The sequence below is a fragment of the Electrophorus electricus genome, chromosome 17 (genome assembly GCF_013358815.1).
Source record: "Electrophorus electricus isolate fEleEle1 chromosome 17, fEleEle1.pri, whole genome shotgun sequence".
NCBI lineage: Eukaryota > Metazoa > Chordata > Actinopteri > Gymnotiformes > Gymnotidae > Electrophorus > Electrophorus electricus.
The window spans coordinates 13,828,873-13,849,842 of NC_049551.1; the positions used below are offsets into that span (position 1 = coordinate 13,828,873).

A 20,970-nucleotide genomic window follows, 5' to 3' on the forward strand; every position below is an offset into this window, starting at 1 on the left:
TACGGAATTCTATGGAACATTGATAAAATAAAGCATGTTCAGGGATTTAGAGAGGATTTAATGTATATTATGTATCTAAATGCCAGCCATAGCAATTACTTCAAGTTCAAGTTGTTATCTGACAGAGAAAAAAAAATGCAAACCAGCAAGTAAAATAGCTTTTTAAAACTTAGCTTGCATGCATACATATAACAGTGTGTACACTGTTTTATAGCAGGACTTGTTTTATATATGTGAATAAGCTACGTTTGACAAAAGGAATAAGTATGCAGCTCCTGATAACTTCTGATATTTGCTTTAAATACATTAATTAATACACACTTACAGAAACCTGTCCATTCATCTTACTCATCTCTTTAATTTTTGAAACATTGAAAACATAAATATCAAAAGTTTAAATGTATAACATTTTTCAAAAGTTTGGAAAAACAATTCATTTATTTTATTTATACACAAGTTCCCAATTTTTGCTATTTATTCTTTTCTGGATCATTTTGCCAGCTGAATCCTACTGAATCCTCTCTAAAATCCTAGTTTAAAAATCTTCTCAGGCACATAGTTAATCTGATGCAGTCTCAGTCCTTTGAGGAGAACAAAATTGAAAATTAAATATGCTCTGGAAATAAACTAACTGTTGATGATAAATTAAAGTCTACAAGTCACAATGTACTTAGCTGATGCTCTAAACCATGGATAAAATATAGCATATATTAGGGGATTGAGAGAAGAATTGATGAATATAAGCCAGGCAAGAACAGTCCAAACAAGTGATGAATATGGAATGTTTTCAACTGTCAGAGAACATAAATAAAAAGGTATCCAGAGAGCAAGATAAACAAAAACAACGATGCCCAGTGTTTTTGCTGCTTTAGAATTAGAAGACTTAGAAACTTTGTCTCTGTGTCTGTTTGAGGTAGCATTCAACACAGACGTCACAGCTTTAGCTTGACGTCTTGCCAAAGAAAAAATGATTGAATATAAGATGAATATAACTGAACATGGGCATATAAATGAAAACACAAGATCAATGGTGACCCATGAAGATGTTATGATTAAAATACACTCTCCGTGGCATCTACTCAAGATTTGAGACTGAAGGAGATGGTCATTAAAGTACAAATAGATGAGGACATACAAGAGAGAAAAAGACCAGCCTAGAATTATGAATAAAGACATTTTACAAACTGTGACTTTAGTGGAATATAGCAGAGGGTCACTGACAGCAATGTACCGATCGACTGCAATGAAAACCATATTACACATAGATGCGGACACTGAGAGAAAATTGATTACTAGAAAAAATGTACAAGCCATTTCACCAAGATACCAACAAGTGTCTCTTAGTCGCATCATATTCACAGGCATAACAACAAGTCCCACGAGAAGATCAGCCACAGCCAGAGAGAGGATGAGTAGATTGGTAGGAGTATGGAGCTGGTTGAAGTGAGAGATAGATAAGATTACAAGCAAGTTAAAAAACACAGTGCAAACAGATATACAAGACAGAAAACTAAACAAAAATATATGTCCAGGGCCTGTTCGGACCTCCTTTGTGCATGATGACTTGTTGTCAGGAAAGCAGTACTCAACTGTCATGTTTGGCTGATACTCTATGACATTCATTTTAGGTATTTACATATATACCAGTTGGAGCTGATCATAATATGCTGTTCAGCAGAACTGGACTGATTTATTTTTCTTTCAATTTGTCTGCAGACTGTGTATTTATATTGAAGTATGAATCCTCCTACTAACATGTGAATGGTCACTATGTACACAGCATCATTCACTTAATATTCAACAATGTCAATACAGTGGTGACCAGTAGGGGAGTGGAAGTGTTTACAGTTAAAGTTAACATTCAGTGTCATAGTTCAAGTACATTTGACATCTATCATGTTTTGTATAAAAGGTATTTTTTGAGGTATTTCTTTGCCGTAAACACACTACCAAATATTAAATAAATGCAAACATATATTTTTATTGTAGCAAACTCAGTCACCTGATCTCCCACTGCTGGATTTTGAAATAAACAAAACACAAAAAATAAATATATTTGATGAAGCCCAAACACTAATCTAGTCTGTTTCTCCTCCAAAGGTGTGTTAGTATAGCAGTTATGAAAAGGGCTTCAGAGAAAATCACTTGTTTACAAGGTTTTGTATCAATATCAGAGATTATGGAGGACAAACTGTGACAGTTCTGCATCATACTGGCATAGACCATTTGTTTTTACAGCAGTTTGAGATATAGGAATGGCATATGTTAATATCTCTTTGCACTGTTTATTTATTGTCTGACATAATTGCTGGGAAAATTGAGCTAAGATTATGTTCACAATTGCCAGTTGACAGCATAACTTTTATTTTGGGTAATGACCAACAGGTAAAGAAGTTCTTCCTATCCCTAAGGTTAGGAAGGTTAGAATCCCTAAAATAACAAACAATTTCCTCCAGGGTGGGTGGCACACTAGCACCCTCTATTGGCCAGCTGTCACTACCTTTTGGTATTTAGTGTCGGACAGGCCACAATTGCTGCCATATTGTCAGATTGGCGACATACCTGTCTGTGACCCGAGTGGAAGCCCAGATTCCATCACTCATCCCATCCAATGGTGTTTTGGAGCAATTTCACAAAACACTTAAGTCAATGATTCATAGTATTGTTTTGAGTGGGGTCACGATTGGACCAAAGGAGTTCCAATAGTACTGAGTGCTGAGAGGCATTTCAGATGTCACTTGGTTTCAGTCCAGTTCAACTGTAAGATGTCATTTAAAATTACTGAAAAATAGATGGTTATCATCTGATGTTCCTTCATTGAAGCATCTGCTTAATTATGTGAGTGATTCTAGAGAAATATTTCTTGATGGTTTTATTGTTGCTAAGAGTATGTTTGAAGTCTTCTCAGACAAAGATGTTTAGATAAACATGCCGTTTCAAGTTCTTTCCAGCCAAGTGACCAGATTTTAGTTTTATTGTCTCTACATGGATCATCTTTGTAACCAAAATTTTATGGACCTTATCAAACAGACACAAGACCCTCATTACATCATTCGAATGCCCAATCAAAAATGAAAGCCTTGAGTATGCCATGTCAAGAAAGGATTGTAGTGATGCTTCTGGTTGCAGTTCCTTCCCAGCTTTCTGTAGATTACCTTTTTCTGGTGCTCCAACTGTATGTGCTTGTATACTGATTTTAGAAAACCTGCCTAATGTTTCATTGTATATTAGCAATGATTATCAAGATATTGCAAAGGTCATTGAACAATATAGAGATTTATTCTCTGATACACCAACCCAGACACATGCGCTTACTCACAACATTGATGTGTCCATGAAGCAATGAGTACACATGTAGAAAGAGGTGACGTATCTTCTGAAAAACAATTTAGATGTAGACCCAGGTGATCACCTTGTATTCTGTTCCAAATGTACTGTAACCAGATGATTACTAGTTGTGCTGACACAAAGGTGGTTGTGCAAATAGGTCGTGGTATCTTTAAAACCAGCAGGTGGTGGCATCATGATAACAAGCGGGATTAACATATACACTAAGAAATAAGAACAATGAAAATTTTAATTCTGTGAGCTGCCATTTTGTGAGTGGTGAGGAAAAAGGTGAAAAACCTGGGATTATGTATTTACCAACACGGTAAAGATTTAAGATTTGTTTTACCGTGTAACTAAGGGATTCTGAATGATTTTATGTGTGTGTGGATGAGGTGTAAGCTAAAGGTGTGTATTGGTGCATGGGGAAATTTCCATCAGTGTAGCAGGTTAGCCTTCCATTAACATTTGTATCTGTTTAAGACAAACGGTAAGGCAGCCATTTTGTGATTTTATTTTAATCTAGTTTGTTGATGGTTTTGTAATAAGAGAAATGCAAAATAACTGTATACGGTCAATGAAAAGTGAATATGTTCCTATTTTTGTTTTGCTTGTTTGTGTAGGCACTGTGAGTGAGCACAGTAATGTCCAGTATTTAGCCTATGTGTTCTGGAGTTTAGCACACATGAACAAAGTAAGTACAGGCACAACAGGCCAAAGATAATTTTAGAAGATTCATTCTATTTGTAATCCTTTACAAATTAAAGTAATGTTTTACAGTGTTGGCGGCATAGTAATTTTTTTGGTCATTTTTTAAAATTTCGAAACAACCACTGCCATATTATGTGTACCCTATTTTGTGTGTACTACAAGTGTATGAGTACAGCTGGAAGTTTAAAAAAGAGAAATACATATATTTTAATTGATGTGCCTGGTTTCCTATTACTCTCAGATATGTATATAAAAGGAATGACCCACTAAAGCCTCAAATATTCAAAGGTCACAAATGTACACAGGCATTTTGTATTGGCTATTGCAAGATTATCGTCATGACCTATTCAGATTGTTTTCCATTACCTAACATAATGACTGTTTTGACAGTGTTGGTTCCACTCAATGTGTCAAAGTTAGATCTTTAAAATGTTATTGGCCAGTCCATCTAACAAAGCAAGCAGAAACAATTGCTGCTTTGTGACAACTGATGATTTTTTTTTCAATACACTGTGATTGCTTTAGGTATGAAACATGCTCAGACTACATTTGAAAAGTTGTTGAGTGGATTATTTGCTGTAAATTTCACAGAGGCTTCTCTCACACTGAACTTAGCAATGTGTACATTTCATCCTGGTTGTTTCTGCACCACTGCACATGGACCTAGCAGCCCCATTTTGTTTGGGGGGGGGGGGGGGGGTTGTTTTTTTAATCTGATACCCTGCCTCTTGCACCAATTAGTCCTGCTCCTAAGAAGGTGTGGCCATGCACTGCTCTCAGGAGGGTGTCGCCATGCACTGTTGCAAAGATGGTGATGCTATACCTCTGAAAGCACTGGCTGCTCTGTCACCTGACTAGCTCTTGACCTTGGTCTCTGTAATTAGTCAATCATTGATTTGTCCAAAATAAATGTCGCTCATCACTATGCTTGCATCTTTCTTTGCCTCACTCAATGTCATATAGGTAAGCTGACAGCATGACTTCATTGTATTGGTTAACCAACCATGATCTATTAGTTCTTTATCTATATATTTTCATGAGTTTATTTTATTTTTAGTCAAAATAAGTGCCACATGTTGATTTAGTGTCATGTGTTCAACTGGCGATGAGTCAAAATTTCCAAAATGAACCGATTTCATTTTCAGAAAATCACTAAAATTAGAAAAAGACAACACATATTTAAAAGAGACAAAATGATGAATATTATTTAATATATGGGCTTACTTACATCAAAGTATGTGGGGAGATAAGGCCACAGTGTGTAATCTGTGCAGGTACTTTTGCTAACGACAGCTTGACAGCAGCAAAACTAAAGTAACATTTAGACATGAAGCATGGTCATCTTTCAGTAAAACAAAAAAAAAAGAAATGTTTTTTGCATGGAAATTGAGTGAATTGAACTCACAAAAAGGTGCTTTTAAATCTGTGCCAAAGCACAGATAAAAACTGGAGGTGAAGAACAATTTAAGACTGGCTGTTTGAAAGATTAAACTTGATTAAAAAAAAGCAGCCACATCTTTCATACCAAAATGAGTAAGTAACTCAAACATTTTTATATGGAAAACTGTGTTTGTGTGTGTGTGTGTGTGTGTGTGTGTGTGTGTGTGTGTGTGTGTGTGTGTGTGTGTGTGTGTGTGTGTGTGTGTGTGTGTGTGTGTGTGTGTGTGTGTGTGCATGCATATCTACTTAAAATAAAACTTGTATACAAAGAGGTCTATTGTTATCTTTTTTTAGTTTGGCCTTCATGCCACCTTCACCATTGACATTCAGCACTGTAACATTTTTTTGGATGGGTTGAGAAAGTAATTCAGAGTAGGAGCATGTGTTATGTTCATATGTGCTGAATAAGGGAGAGACTCTTTTTGTCATTGCTGTTTTTTATTTAATTTTGTTAGCCAGTTAATAATAGACAATAAAACTCTGGACAAATGGGGATTTGACTTGATTTTCTTTATTTACATGCTTCAGTATTTTGTATGTGGGCAAGTTTTAGTTCTGGGGACGGGGTGGGGGTGGGGGGGAGTCAATTTCTCAAAATACTAGCAAGGGGACCTCAGGAGGAACAAGTTTGAATACTCTGCACTATGCTCTCCAAAGCTGATTGTCACAAGAAACGTATTTAGAAGGTAAATCACAATTATCAAAACAGACTGAATTTCTAAAAAAAGGACCAAAAATAGAATTTTTCAAAGACATTGTGATTATATTGTGATACAGGCAATTTACTGTTCTTTACAAGACACACCAACAACCAGCGAAATAAATAACAAATCAAGCAAAATAAATAATAAAACGTGATAATAAAAAGTGAGCAACTTTTTTGAGCAAGGACAGAGGTCAGGTTATGTCTGAAATTAAAAATGCCCTGGAAACAAATTCCATTTTAAAGATAAATATTCCAAAATTCTACAAGTAGCAATATACTTAGCTAATGGTCTTGAACATTAATCAAAGAAATCAAATATTAAGGCATTCACAGTGGAATGTATGTATACAATCCATCCAAATGCAATCTGTACCCAGGTCTCAGAGATCAAGTTGTTATATGAAAGAGTAATAAAAATATGAGATCCAGCAAGTAAAAGACCTTTTTCAAACTTGCATACATGCATACATATAACATAGTGTATACACTGTGTTATGATGGGAACTGTTTTATATATGTGCATAAGCTAACTTTGACAAAAGGTATAAATATCCTAGCTCCTGATATTTGTTTTATATATAATGCATGCACATAATTATAAGAAAACACAATTTTTAAAAATTAAAAAGGTTAATACACACTAACAGAAAGCCATCCAATCATCATACTCATCTCTTCAGCTTTTGTGTAAATAAATAAATTAAAATATGTATGTCATTTGTAATTAAATATGCTCTGAAAATTAATGGAATGTTGAAGGTGATAATTTAAACAGTCTACAAGTCACAATATACTTAGCTGATGCTCTAAACCATGGATAAAATATAGCATATATTAGAGGGTTGACAGAGGAATTGATGGATATAAGCCAGGTAAGAACAGTCGACACCAGTGACAAAGATGTCATGTTTTCAACAAACAGAGAACATAGACTAGAAGGTATCCAGAGAGCAAGATAAACACAAACAACAATGCCCAGTGTTTTTGCTGCTTTAGAATTAGAAGACTTAGAAACTTTGTCTCTGTGTCTGTTTGAGGTAGCATTCAACACAGATCTCACAGCTTTAGCTTGACGTCTTGCCAAAGTAAAAATGATTGAATACAAGATGAGAATAACCGAACATGGACATATAAATGAAATCACAAGATCAATGGTCACCCATGAAGATTTTACGATTAAAATGCACTCTCCATGGCATCTGCTCAAGATCTGAGATGGAAGGAGATGGTCATTAAAGTACAAAAAGATGAGGATATACAAGAGAGAAAAAGACCAGCCTAGAATTATGAATAAAGACATTTTACAAACTGTAACTTTAGTGGAATATAACAGAGGGTCACTGATTGCAATGTACCGGTCAACTGCAATTAAAACCATATAACACACAGATGCTGAAGCTGAGATCCAATTGATTACAAAAAAAACTGTACATGCCATTTTACCAAGATACCAACAGCTGTCTCTTAGTTGCATTGTATTCACAGGCATAACAAATCCCATGAGAAGATCAGCCACAGCCAGAGAGAGGATGAGTAGGTTAGTTGGAGTATGGAGCTGCTTGAAGTGAGAGATAGATAAGATCACAAGGAAGTTCAAAAACACAGTGCATACAGAGATACAAAACAGAAAAATAAACAAAATTATATTTCCAGGGCCTGTTCGGACCTCCTTTCTGCATGAGTTGTTGTCAGGAAAGCAGTACTCAACTGTCATGTGTTGCTGATACTCTGTGATATTCATCTTAAGTATTTACAGATATGCAATTTGGAGCTGTTCATAATATGCTGTTCAGCAGTACTGGACTGATGAATTTGTCTTTGCAGATTGTGTATTTATATTGAAGTATGAATCCTCCTACTAACATATGAATGGCCACTTTTTACACAGCATCATTCACTTAATATTCAACAATGTCATTACAGGGGTGACCAGTAGAGGAGTGAAAGTGTTTACAGTTAGTGTTAACAGTTAAATCTCTCACATTTTGCACACAATGTGTTTTTGAGGTATTCCTTTGCTTTTAACACATACTACTTATTAAATAAATAAGTTCCAGTTTTCTCAGCTTTGCGAACTTTTATTTGGATCTTAAAAGTAACTTTAGTAGTATAGCAGCTCCTCTTATGGCCCTCCTCAAAGGAGCTGTGACAAAGATACGCTGGAACCAAGAGGCAGATAAAGCATTCAATCAATTCAAATGATTAAATGGGGCTTTCACCACTGCTCCTCTTCTTAAACAACCTGATCTTTCCATCCCATTTGTGGTAGAGGTAGACACCTCCAACATAGGAGTAGGAGCCGTTTTGTCACAAAGGAATGACAATTCCAACATACCATTTTTTGCGTACTTTTTTTCTGTAAACTGGCCCCGGCCATGCAGAACTATGAGATAGGAAAATGTGAGCTATTAGCCATAAAATTGGCTTTGGCGAAATGGAGGCACTGGTTGGAAGGGGACAACTATCCCTTCACAATTATTACCGACAAATTGTAATTTGGAGTATATGCATTCTGCTAAACAATTAAACCCTCGACAAGCCTGTTGGTCATTATTCTTCTCACGATTTCAATTCAAGATCCTGTATTGCCCAGGTTCCCACAATACAAAAGCAGATGCCCTGTCCCACTTTCACCTAGGGTACACTGAGGAGGATCACAACACTCAGGAAACCATCCCTCCTACATGGGTGTATATAGCATCTATAAGATGGGAGATTGATGAGGAAATCGAGCAAGCAACAAAAGAAACTTGATACTTGAGACTTGATAACAGAGTTATTGTAATGATTGCACACACAAACAAGGAAGAGGATCCAGAGGCAGGAGGTTTTATTATTTAGATCAAACAGATCAGTGGGGTCAGGCAGGTAGTTAGGTTGTTTCAAGATCGATAACACAGTACAGAGTCCAGGGGGTGTCCAGGGGTCAGAAAGAAGACAAGCTCTGAAACATAGGCAGGAGTCAAAAACCAGGAAGACAAAACCGTAACTGAACCGCTTGTTACACAACATAAGGTTGGCAATACTGTACGACGTGAGTGTGAAGGAGGGGATCTTAAGTAAGGGAGGAGTGATGAGGAGAAACAATGATCAGGTGTGTGCTAGCATTCAGGTGAACCAGATTAGAGGCATGTGTGGGAAGAGGTAGGCATGGCAGTGTGGGGTTGAGCATGATTCCTGGCATTCATAATAGTTATTATGTACTGTGTACACTTTGGTACTAAAGAAAAAAAAGTCACATTAAAATTCTCCCATTATTATGTATATACACTTCGATACTAAATAAAATAAGAATGTCATTAAAATATTCTTGTAATGGTAGGAAAGTGCAATTCTGAAGAGAAACACTAGAAGCATACTTGTTGTTTGCCATTATGCGAATGTGAGAAAGAAAGATAGACAAGGGAAAGATTATGAAGTTTTAATTGTTAGTAATAAAATGTTTACATTAATCCATTGTGATTACAGAGAGCCAATGAAATTGAATTAGCAAAGGTGTAACATGGTCAGCCGATTTAGACCATGTAATGTCCAAGGATTCGTGCTGCAGAAATGGCTACTAGGATTATTTTGACTAAGACTTCAGTAAAGTGTTGTGTTAAAACAGGTCGTAGTCTGGAAATATTTCATAAATAAAAAAAAACACAACCAAGGAGACACAATTTATGACTAGAAAAACAGAGTGTACTGTCCAAAATAACACCAAGGCTGTAAACTTTTACGAAGACAGTTATAATAGCTCCAGCCATAGGGAATGTACAAATATAAAAAAATTTAAGTGTAGATATAGATCCCATAGGAAACAGCTCAGTTTTACTCCTATCGAATTTGAAATAATTGCTTGTTATCCATATATGTGTATCATGGAAATAAGATGTGTGAGTATTGAAAGAGAGTAGAAGTTGGCATATTGGACACACACAGCTGCATATCATCAGCATAACAATGAAACCGATCATCATAGATGCTGAAAAATATTGCCAAGAGGCAGAAGGTAAATGATGAATAATAGTGAGCCTAACACTGAACCCTGTGTAACAGCACAATGAACCGTAGAGATTTCTGACCAATAATTCTGAATCTGTACAAACTGTGTCCTGTCTGCAAGATAGGAAGCAAACCACTGATGTACAGTGCCACAGAGTCCAATACTAGCCAACTGCTCCATAAGAAGCTGATATGATATTGTATCAAAGGCTACACTGAGCACACGTAAAAATTAAAATAGAAAGCACACCTGAATCAGCTGCACAGAGAAGATCATTGGTGAGCTTAACCATAGCCATTTCTGTACTATGTTTGGGATTTAAAAATTCTAATTTCAGAATTGATCTGATTATTGCAACTTTCAGTGAAAAGTACTAATGATCTTTATGAAAACTTTAATCACCATTGCATCAAGAGCCAACTGCACAGGAATTGTGCTAATTTTGGAGTTGAGAAATTTCAAAAAAGCAGAATATTGTTCATTAGAGAGGTTAGTATTGATATTTATTTCAGATGTTTCGAGAAACTTTTCACTGTATAGAAAAGTGTCTTAGTATTCCATTCACCATTAATGCTAATAATGTGTGCATAATAACATATTTTTGCACAGAAAGAATATTTTGTAGTAAAGGACATGCTCAAAATACTTTTATTTATAAATAGAACATCTGGGCTTGGTGTATACCCTCTAATGCCTCGATGTAATTCAGGTACCAAGGAGCACTATGGACAAATAAAACAACCTGTTTTGGTTTTTTTTGCAGGGGCTAGGATATCATGCGCAGAAGATAAACTATTATTGTAATAGTCTACTAAACCTGAAAGTGAAGCAATAGGGATAGGAACAGAGTTTGGAATAATTCAACTGGAATAATTGCCATGTGGTTCATTATATGTATACAAAGTTGGATCCTCTGCACTGGTTGTTCTGAAGCCACAGAACACATCAAAACTAGAGGTGGAGAACAACTTAAGACTGGATGTTTGAAAGATTAAACCTGATATCAGCAGATTGTGTTTAAAAAGCAGCCACATCCTTCACACCAAAATGAAAAACATTGTGTGTGTATGTGTGTGTGTGTGCGCGCACGTTTTGATTGATGTGTGTGTGTGTGTGTGTGTGTGTGTGTGTGTGCATGCATTTTCACTGTTGTGTGTGTGTGTGTGTGTGTGTGTGTGTGTGTGTTTGTGTGTGTGAGTGTGTGTGTGTACTGAAGAAAAATGGGATGATTTGACCTGATTTTCTTTATACATATGCTGTAGTATTTTGTGTATTGAAAGGTTTTAGTCAAGGGGGGCCAACTTCTCAAAACACTGACAAGGAGACCTCAGGAAGAACAAGTTTGAATACTCTACACTTTGCCCTTGAAATCTGATTATAACTTTACTGCAAAGTGTGAACAGTATTATAATTAAAAACAACATGGAATCAACATCTAACACTGGCTTCAAAAGAGCCAAAATGTCACAAGAATCTTTTGTTTAGAAGGTAAGTCACAAGATTCAAAACAGACTACCAATTTCTAAAAAAAGACCATAAATAGAATTTTCCAATTCTACAAGTAGCAATATACTTATCTGATAATCTAGAACATTAAAAAAATGATAAAGGATTCATAGAAGAATTAATGTATACAACCATCCAAATGCAGTCTACACCAATGTCTTAGAGGTCAAGTTGTTATCTGACAGATTAATAAAAATATGGGATCCAGCAATTAAAAGACCTTTTTCAAACTTAGCATACATATAACATGTATACTGTCTTATAGTGGGACCAGTTTTATATATTTGCGTAAGATAACTTTGACAAAAGGTATAAATATCCTAGCTCCTGGTATCTGCTTTATATATATAATTCATGTGCATGACTATAATAGAATAAGATTTAAAAAATATACAAATTTAATACACAATTACAGAAGCCCATGCAATCATCATACTTATCTCTTCAGCTTTTGTAATTTATATCATATGAAGCAGATTCAGTCTTTTGAGGAGAATAAAGTTTGAAATTAAATATGCTTTGAAAATTAATGGAATGTTGAGGGTGATAATTTAAACAGTCTGCAAGTCACAATGTACTTAGCTGATGATCTAAACCATGGATAAAATATAGCATATATTAGAGGATTGACAGAGGAATTGATGGATATAAGCCAGGTAAGAACAGTCCACACCACTGACAAAGATGTCATGTTTTCAACAAACAGAGAACATAGACTAAAAGGTATCCAGAGAGCAAGATAAACACAAACAACAATGCCCAGTGTTTTTGCTGCTTTAGAATTAGAAGACTTAGAAACTTTGGCTCTGTGTCTGTTTGAGGTAGCATTCAACACAGATCTCACAGCTTTAGCTTGACGTCTTGTTAAAGTAAAAATGATTGAATACAAGATGAGTATAACTGAACATGGACATATAAATGAAATCACAAGATCAATGGTCACCAAGGAAGATTTTACGATTAAAATGCACTCGCCGTGACATCTGCTCAAGACCTGAGATGGAAGGAGATGGTCATTAAAGTACAAATATACAAGGACATACAAAAGAGAAAAAGACCAGCCTAGAATTATGCATAAAGACATTTTAGAAACTGTAACTTTAGTGGAATATAACAGAGGGTCACTGACTGCAATGTACCTATCAACTGCAATTAAAACCATATTACACACAGATGCTGAAGCTGAGATACAATTGATTACTAGAAAAATGATACATGCCATTTTACCAAGATACCAACAGCTGTCTCTTAGTTGCATTGTATTTACAGGCATGAAAACAAGTCCAAGGAGAAGATCAGCCACAGCCAGAGAGAGGATGAGTAGGTTAATTGGAGTATGGAGCTGCTTGAAGTGAGAGATGGACAAGATCACAAGCAAGTTCAAAAATACATTGCATATAATGATACAAGACAGAAAAATAAACAAAATTATATTTCCAGGGCCTGTTCGGACCTCCTTTCTGCATGATGAGTTGTTGTCAGGAAAACAGTACTCAACTGTCATGTTTTGTTGATCCTCTGTGATATTCATCTTAAGTATTTACAGATATGCAAGTTGGAGCTGTTTATAATATGCTGTTCAGCAGTACTGGACTGATGAATTTGTCTTTGCAGATTGTGTATTTATATTGAAGTATGAATCCTCCTACTAACATATGAATGGCCACTTTTTACACAGCATCATTCACTTAATATTCAACAATGTCATTACAGGGGTGACCAGTAGAGGAGTGAAAGTGTTTACAGTTAGTGTTAACAGTTAAATCTCTCACATTTTGCACACAATGTGTTTTTGAGGTATTCCTTTGCTTTTAACACATACTACTTATTAAATAAATAAGTTCCAGTTTTCTCAGCTTTGCGAACTTTTATTTGGATCTTAAAAGTAACTTTAGTAGTATAGCAGCTCCTCTTATGGCCCTCCTCAAAGGAGCTGTGACAAAGATACGCTGGAACCAAGAGGCAGATAAAGCATTCAATCAATTCAAATGATTAAATGGGGCTTTCACCACTGCTCCTCTTCTTAAACAACCTGATCTTTCCATCCCATTTGTGGTAGAGGTAGACACCTCCAACATAGGAGTAGGAGCCGTTTTGTCACAAAGGAATGACAATTCCAACATACCATTTTTTGCGTACTTTTTTTCTGTAAACTGGCCCCGGCCATGCAGAACTATGAGATAGGAAAATGTGAGCTATTAGCCATAAAATTGGCTTTGGCGAAATGGAGGCACTGGTTGGAAGGGGACAACTATCCCTTCACAATTATTACCGACAAATTGTAATTTGGAGTATATGCATTCTGCTAAACAATTAAACCCTCGACAAGCCTGTTGGTCATTATTCTTCTCACGATTTCAATTCAAGATCCTGTATTGCCCAGGTTCCCACAATACAAAAGCAGATGCCCTGTCCCACTTTCACCTAGGGTACACTGAGGAGGATCACAACACTCAGGAAACCATCCCTCCTACATGGGTGTATATAGCATCTATAAGATGGGAGATTGATGAGGAAATCGAGCAAGCAACAAAAGAAACTTGATACTTGAGACTTGATAACAGAGTTATTGTAATGATTGCACACACAAACAAGGAAGAGGATCCAGAGGCAGGAGGTTTTATTATTTAGATCAAACAGATCAGTGGGGTCAGGCAGGTAGTTAGGTTGTTTCAAGATCGATAACACAGTACAGAGTCCAGGGGGTGTCCAGGGGTCAGAAAGAAGACAAGCTCTGAAACATAGGCAGGAGTCAAAAACCAGGAAGACAAAACCGTAACTGAACCGCTTGTTACACAACATAAGGTTGGCAATACTGTACGACGTGAGTGTGAAGGAGGGGATCTTAAGTAAGGGAGGAGTGATGAGGAGAAACAATGATCAGGTGTGTGCTAGCATTCAGGTGAACCAGATTAGAGGCATGTGTGGGAAGAGGTAGGCATGGCAGTGTGGGGTTGAGCATGATTCCTGGCATTCATAATAGTTATTATGTACTGTGTACACTTTGGTACTAAAGAAAAAAAAGTCACATTAAAATTCTCCCATTATTATGTATATACACTTCGATACTAAATAAAATAAGAATGTCATTAAAATATTCTTGTAATGGTAGGAAAGTGCAATTCTGAAGAGAAACACTAGAAGCATACTTGTTGTTTGCCATTATGCGAATGTGAGAAAGAAAGATAGACAAGGGAAAGATTATGAAGTTTTAATTGTTAGTAATAAAATGTTTACATTAATCCATTGTGATTACAGAGAGCCAATGAAATTGAATTAGCAAAGGTGTAACATGGTCAGCCGATTTAGACCATGTAATGTCCAAGGATTCGTGCTGCAGAAATGGCTACTAGGATTATTTTGACTAAGACTTCAGTAAAGTGTTGTGTTAAAACAGGTCGTAGTCTGGAAATATTTCATAAATAAAAAAAAACACAACCAAGGAGACACAATTTATGACTAGAAAAACAGAGTGTACTGTCCAAAATAACACCAAGGCTGTAAACTTTTACGAAGACAGTTATAATAGCTCCAGCCATAGGGAATGTACAAATATAAAAAAATTTAAGTGTAGATATAGATCCCATAGGAAACAGCTCAGTTTTACTCCTATCGAATTTGAAATAATTGCTTGTTATCCATATATGTGTATCATGGAAATAAGATGTGTGAGTATTGAAAGAGAGTAGAAGTTGGCATATTGGACACACACAGCTGCATATCATCAGCATAACAATGAAACCGATCATCATAGATGCTGAAAAATATTGCCAAGAGGCAGAAGGTAAATGATGAATAATAGTGAGCCTAACACTGAACCCTGTGTAACAGCACAATGAACCGTAGAGATTTCTGACCAATAATTCTGAATCTGTACAAACTGTGTCCTGTCTGCAAGATAGGAAGCAAACCACTGATGTACAGTGCCACAGAGTCCAATACTAGCCAACTGCTCCATAAGAAGCTGATATGATATTGTATCAAAGGCTACACTGAGCACACGTAAAAATTAAAATAGAAAGCACACCTGAATCAGCTGCACAGAGAAGATCATTGGTGAGCTTAACCATAGCCATTTCTGTACTATGTTTGGGATTTAAAAATTCTAATTTCAGAATTGATCTGATTATTGCAACTTTCAGTGAAAAGTACTAATGATCTTTATGAAAACTTTAATCACCATTGCATCAAGAGCCAACTGCACAGGAATTGTGCTAATTTTGGAGTTGAGAAATTTCAAAAAAGCAGAATATTGTTCATTAGAGAGGTTAGTATTGATATTTATTTCAGATGTTTCGAGAAACTTTTCACTGTATAGAAAAGTGTCTTAGTATTCCATTCACCATTAATGCTAATAATGTGTGCATAATAACATATTTTTGCACAGAAAGAATATTTTGTAGTAAAGGACATGCTCAAAATACTTTTATTTATAAATAGAACATCTGGGCTTGGTGTATACCCTCTAATGCCTCGATGTAATTCAGGTACCAAGGAGCACTATGGACAAATAAAACAACCTGTTTTGGTTTTTTTTTGCAGGGGCTAGGATATCATGCGCAGAAGATAAACTATTATTGTAATAGTCTACTAAACCTGAAAGTGAAGCAATAGGGATAGGAACAGAGTTTGGAATAATTCAACTGGAATAATTGCCATGTGGTTCATTATATGTATACAAAGTTGGATCCTCTGCACTGGTTGTTCTGAAGCCACAGAACACATCAAAACTAGAGGTGGAGAACAACTTAAGACTGGATGTTTGAAAGATTAAACCTGATATCAGCAGATTGTGTTTAAAAAGCAGCCACATCCTTCACACCAAAATGAAAAACATTGTGTGTGTATGTGTGTGTGTGTGCGCGCACGTTTTGATTGATGTGTGTGTGTGTGTGTGTGTGTGTGTGTGTGTGCATGCATTTTCACTGATGTGTGTGTGTGTGTGTGTGTGTGTGTGTGTGTGTTTGTGTGTGTGAGTGTGTGTGTGTACTGAAGAAAAATGGGATGATTTGACCTGATTTTCTTTATACATATGCTGTAGTATTTTGTGTATTGAAAGGTTTTAGTCAAGGGGGGCCAACTTCTCAAAACACTGACAAGGAGACCTCAGGAAGAACAAGTTTGAATACTCTACACTTTGCCCTTGAAATCTGATTATAACTTTACTGCAAAGTGTGAACAGTATTATAATTAAAAACAACATGGAATCAACATCTAACACTGGCTTCAAAAGAGCCAAAATGTCACAAGAATCTTTTGTTTAGAAGGTAAGTCACAAGATTCAAAACAGACTACCAATTTCTAAAAAAAAGACCATAAATAGAATTTTCCAATTCTACAAGTAGCAATATACTTATCTGATAATCTAGAACATTAAAAAAATGATAAAGGATTCATAGAAGAATTAATGTATACAACCATCCAAATGCAGTCTACACCAATGTCTTAGAGGTCAAGTTGTTATCTGACAGATTAATAAAAATATGGGATCCAGCAATTAAAAGACCTTTTTCAAACTTAGCATACATATAACATGTATACTGTCTTATAGTGGGACCAGTTTTATATATTTGCGTAAGATAACTTTGACAAAAGGTATAAATATCCTAGCTCCTGGTATCTGCTTTATATATATAATTCATGTGCATGACTATAATAGAATAAGATTTAAAAAATATACAAATTTAATACACAATTACAGAAGCCCATGCAATCATCATACTTATCTCTTCAGCTTTTGTAATTTATATCATATGAAGCAGATTCAGTCTTTTGAGGAGAATAAAGTTTGAAATTAAATATGCTTTGAAAATTAATGGAATGTTGAGGGTGATAATTTAAACAGTCTGCAAGTCACAATGTACTTAGCTGATGATCTAAACCATGGATAAAATATAGCATATATTAGAGGATTGACAGAGGAATTGATGGATATAAGCCAGGTAAGAACAGTCCACACCACTGACAAAGATGTCATGTTTTCAACAAACAGAGAACATAGACTAAAAGGTATCCAGAGAGCAAGATAAACACAAACAACAATGCCCAGTGTTTTTGCTGCTTTAGAATTAGAAGACTTAGAAACTTTGGCTCTGTGTCTGTTTGAGGTAGCATTCAACACAGATCTCACAGCTTTAGCTTGACGTCTTGTTAAAGTAAAAATGATTGAATACAAGATGAGTATAACTGAACATGGACATATAAATGAAATCACAAGATCAATGGTCACCAAGGAAGATTTTACGATTAAAATGCACTCGCCGTGACATCTGCTCAAGACCTGAGATGGAAGGAGATGGTCATTAAAGTACAAATATACAAGGACATACAAAAGAGAAAAAGACCAGCCTAGAATTATGCATAAAGACATTTTAGAAACTGTAACTTTAGTGGAATATAACAGAGGGTCACTGACTGCAATGTACCTATCAACTGCAATTAAAACCATATTACACACAGATGCTGAAGCTGAGATACAATTGATTACTAGAAAAATGATACATGCCATTTTACCAAGATACCAACAGCTGTCTCTTAGTTGCATTGTATTTACAGGCATGAAAACAAGTCCAAGGAGAAGATCAGCCACAGCCAGAGAGAGGATGAGTAGGTTAATTGGAGTATGGAGCTGCTTGAAGTGAGAGATGGACAAGATCACAAGCAAGTTCAAAAATACATTGCATATAATGATACAAGACAGAAAAATAAACAAAATTATATTTCCAGGGCCTGTTCGGACCTCCTTTCTGCATGATGAGTTGTTGTCAGGAAAACAGTACTCAACTGTCATGTTTTGTTGATCCTCTGTGATATTCATCTTAAGTATTTACAGATATGCAAGTTGGAGCTGTTTATAATATGCTGTTCAGCAGTACTGGACTGATGAATTTGTCTTTGCAGATTGTGTATTTATATTGAAGTATGAATCCTCCTACTAACATATGAATGGCCACTTTTTACACAGCATCATTCACTTAATATTCAACAATGTCATTACAGGGGTGACCAGTAGAGGAGTGAATGTGTTTACAGTTTGTGTTAACAGTTAAATCTCTCACATTTTGCAAACAATGTGTTTTTGAGGTATTCCTTTCCTTTTAACACATACTACTTATTAAATAAATAAGTTCCAGTTTTCTCAGCTTTGCGAACTTTTATTTGGATCGTAAAAGTAACTTTAGTAGTATAGCAGCTCCTCTTATGGCCCTGCTCAAAGGAGCTGTGACAAAGATACGCTGGAACCAAGAGGCAGATCAAGCATTCAATCAATTCAAATGATTAAAACGGGCTTTCACCACTGCTCCTCTTCTTAAACAACCTGATCTTTCCATCCCATTTGTGGTAGAGGTAGAAACCTCCAACATAGGAGTAGGAGCCGTTTTGTCACAAAGGAATGACAATTCCAACAGACCATATTTAGCGTACTTTTTCCGTAAACTGGCCTCGGCCATGCAGAACTATGAGATAGGAAAATGTGAGCTATTAGCCATAAAATTGGCTTTGGCAGAATGGAGGCACTGGTTGGAAGGGGACAACTAGCCCTTCACATTTATTACCGACCATTGTAATTTGGAGTATATGCATTCTGCTAAACAATTAAACCCTCGACAAGCCTGTTGGTCATTATTCTTCTCACGATTTCAATTCAAGATCCTGTATTGCCCAGGTTCCCACAATACAAAAGCAGATGCCCTGTCCCACTTTCACCTAGGGTACACTGAGGAGGATCACAACACTCAGGAAACCATCCCTCCTACATGGGTGTATATAGCATCTATAAGATGGGAGATTGATGAGGAAATCGATCAAGCAACAAAAGAAACAGTAATACCTGCTGAATGTCCTGTGGGGAAACTGTACATACCAGTATCATGCCGAGATCGACAATTAACCTGGACTTATTCTTCCCTCACTACAGGTCATCCTAGTGAAACCTGTACTCGACAACTCTTTGTTAGTTGTTATTGGTGAGAAATGCTCACGAGCAATGTGCACACGTATGTCACCTCCTGCTCAATGTGCAGTCAAAGTAATACCCTCAAGACGCTAACTGCAGGTAAACTTATGCTGCTACCCATACCTGAAAGGCCTTGGTCACACCTAGCTGGGGATTTTATTACTGACCTACCCTGCTCTAATGGAAATATTAAAATTCTGACTGTAGCAGATTGCTTATCACATGGGGTGAGTTTCATTGCCTTCCCTGGACCTACCACCTTTCAAACCGCAGAGGCACTTATCAATCAGGTGTTCTACTTTTTTGGCATCCCTGAAGACATCCTGTCTGATCGAGGACCTCAGTTCGCTTCACGAGTCTGGTCCACCTTTTTTAAACACATTGGGGTAGCAATAAGTTTGATGTCAGGATATCATCCTCCATCCAAGGACAGATTGACACAGAGGAGAGACACCAGTATACCAGCCTGGGGATCATGTATGGCTCTCTTGATGGGATTTCCGTTCTGTTTTTGTTTGCCTTCTGGTTTATGTCCTGGACTGTTTATCTACATGACTGTGATTATCCGTGGCTTCTTCTTTCTGGCTCTGACTATTGCATGTTCACCGACTACTGATCTGGATTCTAATAAAACCCAAACCTCTTATCTGCCTCTAGCATCTGACTTTTCCTGCCTCGTCACAGTAAGAGATTTTGTAGAGGAAGGATAGAGATATCATGGAGTGGTCTCAGCTTTTCAGGTGTCAGGTTAAGTCTGAAATTAAAACTGTGCTGGAAACAAATTCAATTTTAAAGATAAGGACTCCTAAATTCTACAGTAACAATATACTTTGATAAAACATTTATAAAATAAAGCATGTTAAGGGATTTTGAGAGGAATTAATGTATATTATCTATCTAAATGACAGCCATACCAATTACTTAGTGTTCAAGTTCTGATCTGACAGAAAAAAAAATGTGATCCAGCAAGTAAAAGACCTTTTACAAACTTGGCTTGAATGCATACATATAAAAGTGTGTATACAGTCTTATAGCAGGACTTGTTTTATAGGTTATACGTGAATAGGTTAGACAAAAATTATAAATATCTAGCTCCTTCTATCTGCTGATATTTGCTTTAGATACATTAATTCATGTACATAAATTTGATATACTAAGATAAAAAGAGATAATACACACTTACTGAAACCTGTCAATTCATCCTACTCATCTCTTCAGGTTTTTTTTTTTTTAAACTTTGAAAACATAAATATCAAAAGTTTAATTGTATAAAATTGGTTTTGCAAGTTTGGAAAAACAATTAATTAATTTTATTTATACACAAGTTCACAGTTT

At 36.1% G+C, this 20,970-nt stretch overlaps 4 protein-coding genes across 4 annotated transcripts; all 4 read right to left on the minus strand.

Annotated features, from left to right (window-relative positions):
- Positions 1-645: 645 nt before the first annotated feature.
- LOC113568230 (trace amine-associated receptor 13c-like) lies at positions 646-1,623 on the minus strand. Its single transcript, XM_026996410.2, has one exon. It carries the CDS (start codon positions 1,621-1,623, stop codon positions 646-648), a length of 978 nt encoding a protein of 325 aa, XP_026852211.2.
- A 5,303-nt stretch (positions 1,624-6,926) lies between these two features.
- LOC118242890 (trace amine-associated receptor 6-like) lies at positions 6,927-7,925 on the minus strand. Its single transcript, XM_035535979.1, has one exon. The coding sequence runs from the start codon at positions 7,923-7,925 to the stop codon at positions 6,927-6,929; it is 999 nt and encodes a 332-aa protein (XP_035391872.1).
- A 4,279-nt stretch (positions 7,926-12,204) lies between these two features.
- LOC118242863 (trace amine-associated receptor 6-like) lies at positions 12,205-13,209 on the minus strand. Its single transcript, XM_035535797.1, has one exon. It carries the CDS (start codon positions 13,207-13,209, stop codon positions 12,205-12,207), a length of 1,005 nt encoding a protein of 334 aa, XP_035391690.1.
- A 4,281-nt stretch (positions 13,210-17,490) lies between these two features.
- Positions 17,491-18,495, minus strand: LOC118242864 (trace amine-associated receptor 6-like). The gene has a single exon (XM_035535799.1). It carries the CDS (start codon positions 18,493-18,495, stop codon positions 17,491-17,493), a length of 1,005 nt encoding a protein of 334 aa, XP_035391692.1.
- Positions 18,496-20,970: the final 2,475 nt, after the last annotated feature.

What these genes read in the sequence shown, in the direction of transcription:
- LOC113568230 (XM_026996410.2), bottom strand. Translation starts at nt 1,623, where the DNA reads ATGAATGTCATAGAGTATCAGCCAAACATGACAGTTGAGTACTGCTTT.
- LOC118242890 (XM_035535979.1), bottom strand. Translation starts at nt 7,925, where the DNA reads ATGAATATCACAGAGTATCAGCAACACATGACAGTTGAGTACTGCTTT.
- LOC118242863 (XM_035535797.1), bottom strand. Translation starts at nt 13,209, where the DNA reads ATGAATATCACAGAGGATCAACAAAACATGACAGTTGAGTACTGTTTT.
- LOC118242864 (XM_035535799.1), bottom strand. Translation starts at nt 18,495, where the DNA reads ATGAATATCACAGAGGATCAACAAAACATGACAGTTGAGTACTGTTTT.